The following is an 18,706-nucleotide window of genomic DNA, read 5'->3' on the forward strand; positions in this document are numbered from 1 at the left end:
TTGGGTCAGAAATGGGGTCATTTTCTATAAAACAACCCAGAAAGTTGGGTGCAAAAAAAAACAAGAATGTTGGGTGAACTTTCTGCTTTGTATGTTTTGTTTTCCCACCAAAAAAATAATAAAATAAAAAAAGGAAAGGGTCATTTTGTGTAAAACAACACATACAATTCGGTCAGATCCTCTACTTGGGTCAATTTGACCCAACTTTCTGAGTCAAAAATTGGGCCATTTTGTGTAAAGCAACCCAGAAAGTTAGGTCAGATTGTCTACTTGGATCAGTTTTACCCACTTTTGGGTTAGGAAAAAAAGAGGCAATTTTGTATAAACAACAAAGTTGGGCCAGATCCTCTACTTGGTTCAGTTTGACCCACCTTTGGGTCAGAAATAGGATTAAAAAATATATATATATATATATATATATATATATATATATATATATATATATATATATATATATATATATATATATATATATATATATATATATATATATGTATATATATATGTATATATATATATATATATATATATATATATATATGTATATATATATATGTATATATATATATGTATATATATGTATATATATATATATATATATATATATATATATATATATATAACTAGAAGGTTGAGTGCAAAAAAACAAGAAAGTTGGGTCAATTTGACCCAAGTAGAGGATCTCATCCAACTTTTTGCTTTTTTTGTTTTGTCACACACGCAAAAATGAATAAAATAAAATAAAGGGTCATTTTGTATAAAATAACCCATGCAATTGTGTCAGATCCTCTACTTGGGTCAATTTGACCCAATTTTCTAGGTTGTTTTAAAAAATAAGGGGGGGGGGGGCAGTTTTGTATAAAACAACCCATAAAGTTGTACCAGATCCTCTACTTGGGTCAATTTGACCCAACTTTGGGTCAAAAATTGGGCTATTTTGTATAAAACAACCCAGAAATTTGGGTCAGATCATTTACTTGGGTTGTAAAAAAAAATAATAATAATAATAATTTTGTATTAAAACAACCCAGAAAATTGAGTCAAATTGACCCATAAAGTAGACCGGTCCATTTTTGAGCCATAATTGGGTTACTTTTGACCCAACTGTTTTTAGAGTGTATCATGATCTGTATTTGAATTCAAAATTTGTGCTTTATTCTTCAGGCCCGCCCGTGAACGTCACCTGCAATATTTTCATCAACAGCTTCGGCTCTATCACAGAAACCACCATGGTAAGAGGAACATTGCCTCCGTCTCATTAAATCTTGCTGATATCCATTTGGGATCGCCGACCACCATTGTTGTTAGTCGCTTCTTGGAAATGACAAAAACGCTTGCTTGCTTTCTAACAATTAAAGCCGGTTGCCTCATTTCTGCGCCTCCTGAAGCATAGCGGTGCAACGTTGCGAGACCAACGCGTCACTGGTGTGCGGATAATGAAGTGTCCACTCTGCAATTAAAATGAAACACTGAGAAAATGAATAGGGGCGGGGGGGTGGGGCAAAGGGCTAACATGGTAAACCGGCTGCCCTTGGGGCTTACATCCGCAGTGATCTAAATGCTAGGTCAGCAGTAGAGAGGAAGATATTGTTTATAAATGAGTCTGACAGGAGGCCAGAACCCCTGGACTTACTGTCAAGACATAACAACAATGCCAATTGATATCATTGCACACACTGGCAAAGCAGTTCATCTTCAAAAAGGCGCAAAATAAATGTTTTTTCGTTTTAACGAATTTTGAGTAAAGATCGTAATGGATAACTCATCTCAGTTGTAAATCTTTTTTTTTTTTTTTTTTTCTGGAGAGCTCAGTATTTTACCGATTTGACATGTCATCATCATTGCTCTCCTTTTTTTTAATTATTATTTTATTTTATTTTTTATTTTTTTGTATGTGCGTGTGTGCGTGCGAGTGAGTGTGTATTCATTAGTTCACATAAAACCTATTGGGGAAAAAAAATCCCATACCGTTCACCTAAACCGACACTTCCAGCCAGAGTCGTGAGGCCGTCAGAAGACCCGAGGAAGGACCAAAGAAAAGAAAGGAAAGTGAAATCCAGCACCGACCAGACACCACCCACCAGGCCACCAACCAGAGTCCTTCACCAACCCCAGACACATCTGAATTCTGTTGTAAATCTTGACGACTGTATGTCCATACTGTAGATGAGGGGAGGCTATCATTAGTATGCATTTATGAATAATCCATCCATCTATATTGTTTATCCTCACTAACGTTTACATATACTTCCTGTTTGTCTCGTGAAATTGCCATGAGGTCATTTGCGATTATTACATGAATTGAGTTTTCCTCGTGTTTGGGAGATTTTGATCTTGATGCGAGGAAAGGCCTACTCGAACATCTGAAATTTATTTGGGATTAATCAGAACTATCTTAAATGGTGGTCGGAGTGTGCTGATTCCCATTTAATGAGTTTGAATGTGATTGGTTGATTCTGAAAACAGCCAAATCCCAGTTACAGGAGGGTGCTCACACTTTTGCGCGTGTGTGTAGACTTTTTAAATCAACTGTAATAACTAACTAACTACTCCTCTGCCTACCATACAGGACTACAGGCTCAACGTGTTCCTACGCCAAAAATGGAACGACCCCCGTCTGGCGTACAGCGAATACCCGGACGACTCTCTGGATCTGGATCCGTCCATGCTGGACTCCATCTGGAAGCCCGATTTGTTTTTTGCCAACGAGAAGGGCGCCAACTTCCACGAGGTCACCACTGACAACAAGCTACTGAGGATTTTCCAAGATGGCAGCGTTCTGTACAGCATCAGGTAAATACAGTGTATCCAATTTTTCTCTTTTCTGCATTTGCAGATGGAACCTACACCGCTGCCATACTTACTGTATTTAATTTGACTCTTTCATATTCATGGCTTTGAACAGAGATGGCAAATCCAGGTTCAGAAAGTAAAAACCCTGCCACAGTTTGGCTTTAGCCCCTCGTGCTAGCTAGCTAGCTCCCTAGCAGGTAAACAAGCACTCAGGGAGCTAGCTAGCTAGCTAGCACCTGGGGCTAAAGCCAAACTGTGGCAGAGTTTTTATTTTCCGGATTTTCCACTGGATTTCTGGATCGCCTGGATTTGCCACGTCTAGCTTTGAAGTATTTTTCATTCAGATAATTATTGTATTGTGTGTTTGTAATTGTGTTCTATACTTTTTCACCGCCACAAACCACCTGCATCTCACTGTGACGCTAATTAGCGCTATAGGAAATGGATGGATTTCTCATATGGCACCAAAGAATTTCCCTGCTCTAAATAGATGACAAACAACAATGTGAGGAGATGAAATCATTTGTAGTTGAGTCCGAGACATTTTGTCAAATGAGTGTTTCACCAGTGGCAGCAATAGTGTCGCCGCTGGCCAGTGCACCTTGGCAGGTAATTACATTGCTCTCGGCACACTCCCAAATTGCTCCCTCTCCTCCCAGCATTCCCGCCGTATTGATGCCACAACAAATAAGCGGAGACGCACAGTGCAATAAGTGCTCCATATGTGGGTTCGTTCAGTTTTTGGGGTGGATTAAACACTAACAAACAAGCCCATTGTTGCAGGAAAGATCTTTTCACCATCACACTACCAGGGTTGGGATTATTTATTGTAGTTAGTTTTTATTTTTGTTGTGACTTTTTATTTTATTTTATTCAATTAATTTAAATAGTTTTTAGAGTGTGTTTAATTTTTTTCTTTCTTTAAAATGCTTTGTTCTAATTTTATTTTATTTGTTTTGGATTTAGTTTTAGTTTTTTATATGGAGTATTTGTTGAGTGCCAGTTAAAAAAAAAAAAATCACAAGTTAACTACACAACAATTACCACATGACTGTTCAACCCTCCTTATTCTGTGCAGCCGAACAGTCTTACTGAAATAAATCAATTTAAAATAAGCCTTGAAAACTCATGAATGAAATTAATTGACAACAATGTAGAGGTCATGACACTTTTCACTACACTGTACTGCATTAACGAGTTTACGTCTTGTGATTTTGTTGACTTGAAATGCATTAGGATGGTATGTTACAAATAAAAGTCCAAGGGCCTAGAATTGATCCTTGCAGAGCTCCACACTCTAAAAAACATTTGGGTCAAAAGTAACCCAACTATGGATCACAAATGGACCGATCCACTTCATGGGTCAATTTGACCCATTAAGTTTGCTTTATACAAAATGGCCGATTTTTTTAAACCCAAGTAAAGGATCTGGCCAATATTTATGAGTTTTTACACTAAAAGACCCATTTCTTAACTCAAAGTTGGGTCAAATAGACCCAAGTAGAGGATAGTGAGTACTTTCGCATTTTCTAACTGTCATCTAATTATCTCCCTTTTGAAAAAAAAAAAAAAAAACCTAAGCTTTTGTGGGTATATGCGGCGTTGCAAGCCAAAGCACATCATCATTTTCATCCTTTTCACTTCAGATCAGCGGTAGCCACTCACTTTGTGTGCTTACAAATGGATGAAAAGGTCTATTTATGCACGAGATTGATCATTTTCCGATCCTTACATCTCATTTCTGTGCGTTCTTCCGTGCCTTCCGCCGTCCCCTGTTGCAGTTCTATCTCCTGCTTTTCAATCTGCTTCTCCATCTCAGGCTGACTCTCATCCTGTCCTGCCCCATGGACTTGAAGAATTTCCCCATGGACATTCAGACGTGCACCATGCAGCTCGAGAGCTGTGAGTCAGTCTTCTTCTCGTCTTTCCTCTCGCCCTCTTTTGCCTGGCTTTCCTCCGTTTTTCCCTCTTTTGCCTCGTATACTAAAGTGTCCAATTAGGAGAGACTGGGGATACACTGTATCTCCACTGAAGAATAAATGTATTTTGTTATTGATGTGATATTCATAAATGCATTTATGGAGGACTGGTTGATCTTTTCCTAATTGCATCCCCTGCGTCTTGGCTATTTCTGCAGGTTTTGTGATGCAAGAAAAAGCATCTCCTTTGCATTCGGTCTATTAAACTACTTTAAAACGCTATTTTCTGTTTCACTGATAAAGTCAATGGGAGAAATAATGGGCTCCCCTTGCCCTCGGAAGAGATAGCATCTGCCCCATTGGAGCCAATTTCCAGCGTATAAATAATAACACTTTAATTTTGTGCGGCTGTTATGAAACATGACCCCTGTCTCTGTGCCTGGCAGTGACCCGTCCCTTTGTCACAAGGACAAAAGAAGCTTGTTGCCCCAACACACACACAAACAATTCAAGCTTAGCGCTGCTATCTCTGCCTTGTGTGTGTTTATCTGATGGCACACAAACAAGAGGGTATTGTTTTGCTCCAAGCGAGTTCTGCCCTCTTTGTGCTGGAGACAATATGATTTATTTCAAAGGTGTCATTTAAAAAAAAAAAAATCCAATTTTGTGCATAATGTAACATCAAATATCAAATGGGTAGATGCTTTTATCCTTCACTTGTATTATAACATTTAAAGTAAAAACGCTGTTTACTTCGCTCATACTGTGTTAGCTTTAGTGCTACTTAGTTTATTTGAAGACAGTCATGTTCTATGAATGGACTGAATTGGTGGAAAATTGATAGAATTTTTTAATGAAAAAAAAATCATTCAACTAGAATACCGAACACAAACATAAACAGGGAAAATGCTATGAAAAGTGTCTTTTATTTCCGTGGTAAGCAAAAATCTGAGTAGTGCACATTGCAAAAATTGTTTGTTTGTTTATTTGTCTTTTACCAAAAAGCCATGGAAAAATGGGTATATATCATCAATAAGTGTTAAACGTACAGTCGGAAGGATTTGTTTTGGCCGGATCGTTTCTGGGCTGAGACTCGACGTTTTCCTTCCAGCAAGCTACCATCAGTGGCATATGCAAATTTGGCTGTGCGGTTTCACGCTCGTACCTCGTTGGCTGCTGTCCTCAGCTTCCTCCAGCGCCAGTATTGAATGTTGTGTTAACAAACGGAAAAAACGTTGGACAGCGTCTTTAAACCCACGAAAAACGTGGATTGCCTCCCAAAAATATTTTTTGAAATATTGGGAAAAAATTGTGAATAGGTGAATGTGTGAATGACAAACCATGCACAGTTAAATTCAGAGTAAATTTGACTCTATTTAGAGTGGAACCAAATAGACTCAGTTTTATAATAGGCTAATATTTATACTTAGAAGAGAGTAAAATAAAGAATAAAAAAATCATATTAAATAAAAGTCACTCAAGGGTTGAGGAACAAAACCACAACCTTCAGTTAGGGAGACTGCCACACTGCCATCTGAGCTATGCCCCTCCCACTGTTTGCTTATCTCCAAGAGGAGACCAAAAACGTTTTTGGTCTCGGTTAGGAAGATTCCAGCAGACACGAGCGATATACTGTACTAACACACAGTAGGAGCTGCGTGGCTCAGGGAGTAAATCGGCTGTCTCCCAAGCTGAAGGTCGTGAGTTTGTTCCTCAACCTTTGAGTGGCTTTTATTTATTTATTTTTTTCAATTCTTTATTTTACTCTCTTCCAAGTGTAAATATTACTCTAAAACTGAGTCTACCCTTTCAGATGGGTATCAATGTCCATAAGCAAGAGGAAAATAATGTGATTGCTGATAGATGTAAAAAAATAAATAAATAAAAAGATGGTAGCCCAAAAAATATAAAAAGTAATGCCCACTACATATTAAAAGTTTTACTATCAGCAACATTTACTTATTTTTATAGTTATACGACAATTTACTCAATTTACTTACCCATACACCATTTAAACATTTTTTGTAATTTTATCTCATAGAAGGATAGTTAGGGTTAGGATATTTTTTTGGCACGCTAAAGAAATGTCACCGTTGTGTTTGTATCCTGATGAATTTACAACATTTTCAACTCATTGATTTTGTCACTCAAAAGACAGTCAGACATTTTTCTGGAACTTGCACGGTAGGGGTGAAAATCAATTCTAAATCACAACAAAACAAAGCTCGACAAAGTCCGAGGGTCCACCGAGCATTCAGGTCATAAAAATAAATTTCACTTTGCACTTGTTGCTGTTACATGTGATTAAACCCACAATAGGGAAAAATGTGTGTTGACGAGTGCGAGGGATCCATCACCTTCGGTGGTGCCGCACGTCGAGACGACGTTGGGAGGTTTTACTGCTACTACTGTCGCCATGGCAACATGAAAGAGAGTGGTGGGGAAAACAATAACAACAGACGTTACCATTGGGGAGTGTGAGGTGGTTGCCGAATTCTAGGCCAGTGTTTTTCTTTCTACTGGATAGTGAAAAAAAAATTCTATATATATATCATTTACCTGGAACAATTAGAGTTCTATCTAAGGACCGTTTTAGCATGAAAAAGAGAGCTGCGCTGACAAACAGTCGTTAGGAATCTTCCGTATTCCCGTCACTCTCAGATAACGTTTTTATCGCATCCTTGAACGCTGCGTCAATTACGTCCTGATGCCTCTCAGCTGCAGAGAGAAAAAAGAGAAAATCATTGATTATCTCAGGAAAGCATTGCCATTTTCTTCACTTGTTACAGGAGGTGAATGACAGAGAATTCCCCTCATGAACAAGATAAAGTGGATTTTCACTGGAGTTGTTTTTCCAGCCAGTAGCTACTGGCGAGGCTAGAACAACTTGAATAATTGATGTGAGGCCTTATGGGTCCGGGTAGACATCAGTATTATTCAAATCTGTTCGGAATTCTGCATTGTTGTTGCATGTGGCATGCATTTTTAATACATCTACTGTATAATCCGGCAGCTGAGAGAAAGAAGTACAGAGCGCATACAAAACAGTGCGCTATAATTGGCCTCATACTTAGCAAGACATTTCAAAAATTTCCAACTATGACTTTTCATCAATTACTTACATTCTGCTAAATTGCTCCAAGAACATTTTCTTTTACACTTACGCACAAAACGATATGCTTGACGTGTTCCGAAACCTTTGAGGGCAACACTGTTGTCACTGTTCCGTGTGACCTTTACTGTGACAAGCGCCTTGGCAGAGGTCAGGTCATCAGAAGGCCAGCGCCACAGTCTACACTTCCAGTCCTCCCTGCGTCTAATTAGTTCAAATGTCACTCATACAACGTTTGAAATCAACATCTCGATCAGGGAAGCTAACGGGAAGAAATGACGGGAAATTTAAACAGTGGGCCTGTGCTTCGTCCATACTATTCCTCAAATGGATTCTTCAATCCATTCTCAGTCAAGTCAACAAGTTTCCATGTATCCATATATAGTGTTGACTGAGTGACATTTCGAAAAAGTCAAGAAAAAGTTGCAAAAGTTTACCCCGCCCAAAAAAATCCATCATTAATGGTGCAAGAAGTTTTTGTGGAGAGCACATTGAGTTGGACGTGTGATCAATTTCAATCAATCTGATGTGTTTGGCTTCAGAGTTTTTAAGTTTAAATAAATCGATGTTAACATTCTTCGTCATCGGTTTTAATTCTTCTTAGTAAGTCACACTGTACCATCGCTGGTGAGCTATTTTCAGGCCAGACCTGTGGCCTACTCATGTTGTCCTTGGGGCTAACTAGTACCCGTAGGTCTTTTTTCTTTTCTTTTTATGACAATGCACATGAACCAACAGAGCAAAAAAAAAGGCATCCATGTTTGCAATGTCTCTTTCGTCTTTCTGCTCCTCCTCCATGTGTAGCTACTCACCCAAGCCCTCTCTGCTTGCAGAAGAGGAAAAAGATTTAAATTAAGGCAATCAAAGTTAAAGATGCTCCTCACTTACTCAACTCTGCAAGCAGCCAATCATATTGTGTCCTGTTTTGGTCAGCCAAGTTAAAAATGGATCGTTGACGTCTATAGCCGTCAATGGCAGTGAATCCTTTATTTTCGCTCTTCTCACAGTCGGCTACACCATGAACGACCTGATCTTCGAGTGGCTCTCTGAGAATCCCGTCCAAGTAGCCGACGACCTCACCTTACCCCAGTTTGTGCTCGAAGACGAGATGGATTTAGGCTACTGCACCAAATATTACAACACAGGTAACACGCCACCGAGTTTTTGGATGACTTCAACCGTCACAATGAGTGATGCGATACCTTTTGCGCTGTAAAATGCAGGTAAATTCACCTGCATAGAAGTGAAGTTCCACCTGGAGCGTCAGATGGGCTACTACTTGATCCAGATGTACATCCCCTCGCTCCTCATCGTCATCCTGTCGTGGGTGTCCTTCTGGATCAATATGGACGCCGCCCCCGCCAGGGTGGGCCTGGGCATCACCACTGTGCTCACCATGACCACGCAGAGCTCCGGCTCACGGGCCTCCCTGCCGAAGGTGAGTTGGATCTTTGAGGAGTTTACAGTGGGAAATGTGGCAGCCCAAAAAACAAAACATCCATTAAGGAGTTATGTGCTCCAACGATAATCATACGATACTGTATATGTTGACAGATTGTTAGCATAATTTTATATTGTAAGTACAACCAGCTTCAGAGGATTTGGCAGTGCTCTCAAACAGTGGTTCTAAACTTTTTTTCTTTTTTTATTATTAAAAATTAGGCGCGTCAGGCGATTTACAATTTTTAATTGTAGTTAAACGCATGACTTCACTAGTTAACTCACAATTAATCACAAATTTTACATCTGTTGTTAACTCTTTGACTGCCATGGACGTTAAAAGACGTCAAGTAAAAACCTACGGAGGGCCGCCAATGACGTTAAAAGACGTCATCCAATTATTTTTTATTTTTTTTGGGAAACGGGTGGAGGAAAGCCTTGGCCAGCTGTGGTGAAAGTTTCAAGCAGATCTAGTTAGCCTAATGAAATTGTTTTGTCAAATTGTTACACTGTTGAATGGAAATAAACGTATTTTGCAACCAAAAAACACTTTTTCATTGTTGGTGATAGCGTTTTACAGAAGTAAAGCACTATTTAGGTGTTTGTGGCATCATTCATGGACAAAAAGAAGTGTACAATTCACTAGAGTGCATGAAATAACATCGTTTCACAAAAAGCTCTTTTTCTCCGCTTTTTGTTTCAAAACAGAGCATTTCGTTGAAACTAACCATTTTCTATTGTTGATTACTGAAGAACGGAATAAGGTAGAAACAAACTTTTTTTTCTGACGAAAGATGAGAGTTCAATCTTTCATTTGGTAGTATGTGTGTTTCCATAGTCCAAACACAACATTTTCTGTGGACCTTGAAAGATCAGTCAAAATGCTTAAATCGGCTGGCACTGGCGACATCCCGTTTCTGAAAACGTCTGGCAGTCAAAGAGTTAATGTACAATTTAAATTTTTTTGAGTTTTTCATAATCTTTTTAACAAAAGTGGGGAAAAATGTTAAACAAAAAAAAAAAATGTTCAAATTATTTTTTTACGTCTATAGCCGTCAATGGCAGTGAAGGAGTTAAATTCAGAATGGGTTGCTCACAAACACATACTGGATTTTGACTGATTTTTCAGGGCCTGTAGAATATTGTGCTCTATTGCTATAAAAACATCAATTAGCATTAGAATATAGCTAAGTTTCATCATTATTCACAAACTTGTTGAAAACACTGGGGGAAAAAAAGCTTGTTGCAACATGGCCCTGGTTGATCTCTTATACTCTGCTGCCACCTAATGGCCATTTTTGTAATAACTACCATTACTTTAAGTGACCTCTTCAGGTCAAAGGCTACATAAAAGCCTTCTGTATGCTCTAGCATTAAAAAAAAAATGTCTTTTTTTTTTTTTTAAAAGGAGGCAAAATTTGTACATCTCGCTAGCTAGCTAAAAAGCAGCCACCTGGTTAAACTCTTTGTAACATGTTTCTGTTGTGCTGACACACTGACCTTTGACATCATCAAATGTCCAACACCACGTCTGTATTCTCCTGCGTTGACAGTCCGATACTGGAGCCATCATCATCATCACTCGCATATTCGGTGATGAAATTGTGACTTTGCGTCAATGTAGGACAAAGACGGGGACGAAAAATATGAGAGACAAAAAGTCTCGGGTGAGATGAGGACAACAACACAGATGATGAGGTCATATTGTACTCTGCGTGAAAACAAAGTCAGGCTGTTTCGTTGTCAGCTGGAAAAGCAAACACATGTTCTGCTTGATCGGCCAGGGGATCAAATGTGTTTTAGGGTATGAGACTGCAGCACGTAACCATGGCAACTGAGTTTCCGCCTCGTGGGATATAACGGCTACGCTGACAACTCAAGACGAAGACACATAACATGGAATTATGACCACATTGTAATGGATTGTACGGCTGCATTGCGGTCTGGTCACGACTTTAGGCAACATTAGGCACAGTTAAAAATAAGATGTTAAAATCACAATATATGGTAGTTAGGGAGGAAACAATTTGTCATCATTCACTTAATGGTGCACATTCTGTTCTTGTTTTAACAACAATCATCTTTCTCGCCGAGTGGATTTTGTGTTTTTTTTTTCGCCATCATCGCAATCGCATCGGGGGGCATTTAAATAATGCCATGAATAAAAATGTAGCATTAATGAAGATGAGTTTACAGACTCCCTGGAATGCTATACTACACTCACAGAAATATTTCAAGCCTAACTTGAAGATTTATGTTGTTGTTTTTTTACATGACAAATTCCCATTTCCTTTTTTTTTTAGATCATTTTAACACAAACCTACCAAATAAACATGATATGATACATACAGACGCTCCCCACCTTACGAACGAGTTACGTTCCGGACGATCGTTCGTAAGGTGAATTTGTTCGTAAGTTGTTTCAGTGCTATATTTTGTATTATAATTTATGTTTAAAGCCTATATAAGTATATTGAAGGTTTATATAAGTATGTTTAAGGCTTGTACAAGTAACCTGCATTGGTTTGTACTGAAAAAAACTTTTAATAAAATGGAGAGAATACGTACAGTACTGTACTGTACTACGTATGTTAGAGAGAGAGAGCGAGAGAAACACACACAGTATGTACATGTATGTAATAAGATAAATAAAATGAAGTTTAACTTACTTTTGGAAGATGTACTCGATGCTTAAGGAGATGATGGAGGAGGAGGAAGAGGAGGATTTTATATCATGAGAGATTCTTCGTCGTCGCTGGAATCGGCTTCAAAAGTTATTTCCTGCTTCATGGGGACCGACGTTTTCTTCCTCCTCCTCCTCGCCACGTTGCTCAGCCTCCAATGAGCTCTCACAGCGCCAATCGTCGGTATTAGCGGCGGAAAGAAGCACTACGCGCAATACAAAATCGAACTTACAGCATTTCTTTCCGAACATTTTTCGACATACTGTACGCGCAGAAATGTACGTATGTACCGTTGTTCGTAACTCGAATGTTCGTAAGTAGGGGAGCGTCTGTATTCATTAGCAGTGTTGTGCTCGTTACTAAAATATAGTAACTAATTACAAGTAACTCAATTACTCTGATGGTTACTTAAACAAAAAAGTAATGTGTTACTATTAAAAATAACTCTTCAGTTACTTAAAAAAAAAAAAGAACATACACTGTTTCTTTATGCTCAACTAAAGTAATGAGCATATTTCCACGTCAAAAAGTAAAAAGTAACTAAACAAATTGAAAAGTTCACACTGCAGGCAAAGATTTATTTGCCCAAATGCGACCTGTAGCTGACTTTTTTATGTCAGTCTAAACGGCTCAATTCCGAGTTTTTTCACATCCAACCTACATTGGATACGTATCCGAATTTTTGCAATGCGACCGCAGTCTCAACGGCCAGGTCGCATATATCCGACCTCGACGTCATCAAAAGTTTAATAAGCGCGTTGCACGGGCGGGGGCATGATTTATGCTTGAGGCATCCGCGAGGTCCGCACGGGTCTGGAGAAAGTTGTGCTGTGACTTAATATTTGACTTTAATTTAATCCCACTTGAAACATGAAGTATAAAGATGACATTTGTGATGGTGATATTTGTAATTTAGCCGCGGAGACGGCTCATTTATTACGCGCGGCAATTATGTGACGTCATCGTTAGGGAGAAAGAAAAAAAGAGAGATGTCTCCGCCTAGATTTTTTTATTGTACATTTAGAACAGATATAAAATTTAGGATTAGACCCTAATTTTTAATAATCTTTTTTCTATTTTTATTAGGGGCATCTGGCGATTACAATTTTTAATTGTAATTCATCACATGACTTCGACTAGTTAATTCAAGATTTATCACAAATTTTACATCTGTTCTAAATGTACAATAAATTTATTTCTAGGTTTTCATAACGCTTGTTAACAAAAGTGGGAAAAAAAATGTGAAACTAATAGAAATAGTTCAAATTAATTTTTGACGTCTATAGCCGTCAATGGCAGTGAATGAGTTAACATTGCATCATCAAAGAGAGCAAGCCATTTTCAACACTTTAAATTTGTCAACAATTTGTAAAATAAAAATAAAAAATGGCATCCACACTGACCAAAAGTATACATTTTTGAAAAATTATTACATTTGCCAAATTGTGACTTATGAAGTTTGGGCTAGAAGTGGACAATGAATCCTCCTTCTCCAGTATTCATATCTGTAACAGTCAGCAAAGTGCCTCTCCATTGGATGAAATCTATTCGCAGCACGTGCTCAGTGGCCGTTGCTGATGCGCCGTGACACTTCCTCTTATGAGCGACTCGTCCGGAGGTTCTCCCCGTGCCCTCACCGTGACCTGTCTCGTGGCTACGTGTCAACTGCCCTCCAATCCCACTGACTCATTACCATTGCAGGCCAAGCAAGAAATTGTGTTTAGTCGCGGCTCAGATGCTCCCTTCAACATCTTTAAAAAAAAATTTTTTTTTCAACATCATTGATTGACTATTGATAAAACCCACCTGGCCTTATATTTTTGTGTGTGTGTGTGATCTGCAGGTGTCCTACGTGAAGGCCATTGACATCTGGATGGCGGTGTGTCTTCTGTTTGTGTTCGCCGCCCTGCTGGAGTACGCAGCGGTCAACTTTGTCTCCAGGCAGCACAAGGAGTTCATCAGGCTGAGGAAAAAGCAGCGGCAGCAAAGAATCGTGAGTGTAAATCAAGCGGGCTTTAACACTTTGGCAAGATGGTGAAAAAATACAAACTGCGTGTACATTTAAAAAAAAAAAAAAAGCTCCATAACTTTGACTTATGCCAGCCGTTACGGCGAACCGCGGTATTTTCCCAGGAAGTGACACCGTCAATATGCTACGACATATCACATGAAAAAGATCTGCTCTTTTGCTACGCCTTGTTGCCATGGTGACCATTGAAGGGCCTCTTCTTTCTGACATTCCATTCAAATCCACCGTAGAACCACAAATGGAACTTAATGCAATAGAGGAAAGCAGAGCATGCGTCTCTGTCATGGCCACTTAGTAAAATATGGCTAAGTCGACTATAATAGCGATGAAACATGGGCACTATCCGAAAGACTTTTTCATAACAGCAACAGAGATCCGGACGTCACGTGACTATTTCTCTGAACACGCCCCCCTGCGGCAGTAAAGTAGCAGCGCAAGCGTTAAGCTAGCTTTCCGCCCAAGAGCCTTGACAGTCGCTTAGATGAAAAGGACATGATATACATGCGTGTGGAATAACCTCCTCTCTTGCCTGTAAGTACTTTCAAATCTGATCATACAAAGGCTTTACAAATTTGTATAATCCGGATTTATTTCCCCTTTAAGTGCGGTCATAATGCCATCGACGTTAGCAGTTTTATGCACGTCCTGCTTTGTTATTGAGGTACGTTAGCAGCTGCTAATTCGGCCGTGGCCGCCGTTATTTATGCCACGGAAAGTCTTTTTTATGGTGTTGGTCAGTTATTAAATTTAACTTTGTAAGATCTTTTAAACCGTAGCAGTAGAAATTAATGAAACAGATTTTGCGTGTGGTAAGAGTTAGCATCTGCTGATTTAGCCACCATGTACAAAGTGCAACATTGGCTACGCATTGATTCCTCTTTTGGTAGCCTGGAGCATGCTCGATCATTTTTTTTTTTTTTTACATCTTCTTGTTGTGGCAGCTGGTAAACATTGTTAAAATGTGCCGTTTGACGTTTACTCAAAGTGGCAGACGCGTTTTCAATGCTGCCAAAATGGCTTCGCTAACGGCCATATTGGGACGGATCTCTATCGGAGAATTCCTGGTCGTGAAGGTCCACCACGGCCATCTAATCCGTACATACATAATGTTGCTAACTGAACCAAAAGCCCTGCTTTTAAATGAGTTTCAGCAGCGAAACAAAACACACACATAATAATCAACAAAACACAATGATAACAATCTTTCAGCCTTCACTCAAAACCTCATTTATTTCCAACTGTGTGTTTTGATCACATTTTATTGACTTTGCGAGCAAACATAATCAAAAAGCCCAGCGGCTGTTATTTTGAGCTGATCCCTGTAATGCTGAACTCTGAAGAGGTGCACGTGAGGTGCGTAAAATCAACTTATTTATTTTCTCCCCGGTATAGAGTGTCTTGCATGGAAGCAACAAGAGAGCACACAGTAATAAATCATGTTCAAGTATCCCGAGCGTCCCTCTGCAGGTTGCACAGTTTCTCCTCACATTAATGCTTTTACAGATAAGAAAACATGCTTCTTGTATGTGCTCTTTATTACGTAAAATAATCTTTAAACAACAGAGGTTGCATCTTCATTCTTCATTCATATCCCGGCGTGCCTGCTATTTGTTTTATCGAATGCATTGACCAAAATCTAATTAGCCAATAGAATTACCTTCCCAAATCAGATTGAAAAATGAGCAGCGACAACAACAATAATAATACTAATAGGCTAATAATAATTCCAACTGTGTGTCTTGGAGGAGCTGGCCTGTCTGAACGGGAGTGTCGAGTCGTTGCGGAACGTGAGCGTCATTCCCGCTAGCGATACCACCTGCGGGAGTGTGACTGAGCACTGCGGCGCCTGTATCAGGGTAAAGCGTGAACCCTGTGTGAACCCTCAACTCTGAACCCTCACTAACTAACCAACCGTGCCAAACGTCCAATTTACCCTAACAAGCACTTTGTCGAGCCCACAGTAGTTTTTTAATCCTCCCTTTTTGACCTTGTGTTTGTTTCTTAACCTTATTAATATGTGTGTGTGTGTGTGTGTTTTCCACTTTATCCCATTGTGTTCCATGTTTTGTAATGATTTTATGTCTTGGATTTCTTTTTTTTTTTAAGCTTTTTGTACTGATTTTATTCTAGTCCTCGATCTTTTTTGGGGCATTCTGTGAAGCAAAGCGTCTTTGAGTACCTTGAAAAGCGCTAAACAAGATAAATGTATTATTATTATTTCAGTGATTGCGCTCTATATCAATGTACATTTGTAACCCATTCTCTTTTTTCACGTTTCAATAAAGGAAGCTGCCTAATTATTATCACTTTAATACTTGCTAACTGTTATTAAACTGTAACCAAGTATTTGTGAGATTTGTTAGAAGTTGGGCTTGCCCAGCAGAATTATATCCTGGAATTTATTACAATGCTAACACTCAAGTATTCTCATTTCTAGAACATCTTGTGCCGCGTGGATATTCACTACAGTGCTAAAGCTTAAGCTAGCGGTTAGCATGCTAACATACTGAGTTAGCAAGATAGCAACCTGAGTACAAAATGCACGATGGCAGATTGAAGGAGTTTACATCAGTGCTTAGTGGACTGTTTCAAATGAGAACTGATCAAATGCTAACATGCTAACAGGTAGGACCTATATATACTGTATAACATATAGCATGCTAGCAGCCTGAGTATAAAAGGCGCTAAAGCGGACTGGTAGTTAAGGATCTTACATCAAGGCCCTGTAGTTTGGTACTTTTTCAAGTAAAAATCACGATTTTTACATCATGCTCTTTTAGGGGGTTTATTTAAAATGAGAATTTATTAAATGCTAACAGTTGGTATGCTAACATAAAAAAAAAAGTGAAAAAGCCGAAACTTTAAATTATTTTCTTAATCTTGTACAACCCACACCCCAAAAATGGATTGTAAAAACAACCCAAAAAATTGGGTTGTATAACCCAAAAACAACCAACAAAAAAAATGGGTTGGTTTGTACATAACTCCCCAAAATTTGGATGTTTTGTATAGAACAACCCCAAAAATTGTGTTGTATTGCAGGTTATTAATTTAACCCAAATTTTGGAGTTAAATAACTCAAAAAGTTGGTTCGGTTCCTTTTTTACCCAATTTGGGTTATTTTGACCCAACTGTTTTTAGATTGTAGCAATTTTTTTAAATTGACTCAAACCTATTTGTTGTGTTTATATTATATTCTTACACACACTCTAAAAACAGTTGGGTCAAAAATAACCCAACTATGGGTAAAAAATGGACCGATCCTCTACTTGGGTCAATTTGACCCAACTTTGAGTCAAGAAATGGGTCTTTTAGTGTAAAACAACTCATCAATATTGATCAGATCATTGACTTGGATCAAAAAATTGGGTCATTTTGTATAAAACAACCCAGAAAGTTGGGTCAAATTGCCCCATAATGTGGATCGGTCCATTTTTGATCCATTATTGGGTTACTTTTGACCCAACTGTTTTTAGAGTGCATGAAAGCATGTGATAATAAACAAACTACCTTAACCTCATTTACCATTTTTGTTTGTTTGTTTTTTGGTTCATATGTGTGATCTCTCTGCTCGACTCCACAGGACGAGGAGATGTTGCGCGACAGCCGCGGTTTCTATTTCCGGGGCTACGGCTTGGGCCACTGCCTCCAGTCCAAAGACGGCACGGCCGTGGAGGGGCCCACCGTCTTCGGCCCGCCGCCTCCCGTGACGGTACACGACGGCGAGTTCCTCCACAAGCGCTTCGTGGACCGGGCCAAGCGCATCGACACCATCTCCAGAGCCGTCTTCCCGTTAAGCTTCCTCATCTTCAATATCTTCTACTGGATCACCTACAAAGTGCTGCGACACGAGGACATCCATGCCAATTTGTAAAGGGCGTACACATTTCTACGGATTTTGCCAGGATTTGCCTCTATTGCGGCGAGGATCTGGAGCGTTCCTCTTGGAGTTGGGAACGAACGTTGCGCTCGAGAGCGTCATCCGGGTTCTCGAGGGTGTTCAAAGCCAAAAGAGAAAATTGAGCCGAGTGGATTCAGGGTGGAGCTTTGGCCTCCGGTTGGATTCCACCAACAGATCCTTGACGGCGATGTCATCGAGTGAGGACTGATGAGACTTGAATTTCAACACTTTGCGTCTCTGAATGTTTTCCAAAATTCTAACAACGGTGGCTTTTTCTACACTTTGAATTTAACAGGCAAGCGTGTCTGAAAAGGGTCTTTGATATTTACGAGTTTTCTGTAAGTGGTGACTTTAAGCTACTTGTAATGAGATTATAGAGATAGATATATTGACAGTGTACAAGTTGTATAATAATAAAAGAAGCCGTTGAAAAACCCGCACAAATAGGTTTTCATTTTAAGTCAAAATAAAATGTGTTTTTTTTCTGCCAGAATGATTGAATTCCTTTTAAATTAAATGCATTTATAACTGCATCCCATTTGTGGTGCTTACACTTATTAACAGTGAACCCCCACATGTTTTTTGTTCAGCATTTGCAAATTCACAAGTTTCTTTTTCTGGTGCTATTTTGATACCAAGGAACAGATTTTCACTATTTGCAACAGTTCTTGTTCGTTATCCTCTGCGAATAGTTTAGGTTCATTGTTCTTCGCCAACTCTGGTCTGAATTAGGATCAGGCACAATCACCAAAAGTTGCTTACGTGGTCATTAAGAATTTGGTCGATTGTGTGTAATTGCTAAAAAAAAATGGAGTGCACAACTTGGCT

At 39.1% G+C, this 18,706-nt stretch overlaps 1 protein-coding gene across 3 annotated transcripts in view; it reads left to right on the forward strand.

Moving 5' to 3' along the window:
• The window catches only part of glra4a (glycine receptor, alpha 4a), a 45,250-nt gene extending 26,770 nt beyond the window's left edge, over positions 1 to 18,480 (forward strand). Inside the window, exons 3-10 of one of the 3 annotated variants that reach the window (XM_077578740.1) lie at positions 1,165 to 1,232; positions 2,570 to 2,793; positions 4,613 to 4,695; positions 8,832 to 8,969; positions 9,048 to 9,262; positions 13,792 to 13,941; positions 15,723 to 15,833; positions 17,561 to 18,477. In XM_077578740.1, coding sequence (XP_077434866.1) covers positions 1,165 to 1,232; positions 2,570 to 2,793; positions 4,613 to 4,695; positions 8,832 to 8,969; positions 9,048 to 9,262; positions 13,792 to 13,941; positions 15,723 to 15,833; positions 17,561 to 17,851 — 1,280 coding nt within the window. In that variant the 3' untranslated portion in view covers positions 17,852 to 18,477. Of the gene's footprint in view, positions 1 to 1,164; positions 1,233 to 2,569; positions 2,794 to 4,612; positions 4,696 to 8,802; positions 8,970 to 9,047; positions 9,263 to 13,791; positions 13,942 to 15,722; positions 15,834 to 17,560 lie in introns of all 3 variants that reach the window. The other 2 variants (XM_077578741.1, XM_077578738.1) reach the window with 2 other exon arrangements.
• Positions 18,481 to 18,706: the final 226 nt, after the last annotated feature.

This window comes from Vanacampus margaritifer, chromosome 10 (assembly GCF_051991255.1).
Source record: "Vanacampus margaritifer isolate UIUO_Vmar chromosome 10, RoL_Vmar_1.0, whole genome shotgun sequence".
Taxonomy (NCBI): domain Eukaryota; kingdom Metazoa; phylum Chordata; class Actinopteri; order Syngnathiformes; family Syngnathidae; genus Vanacampus; species Vanacampus margaritifer.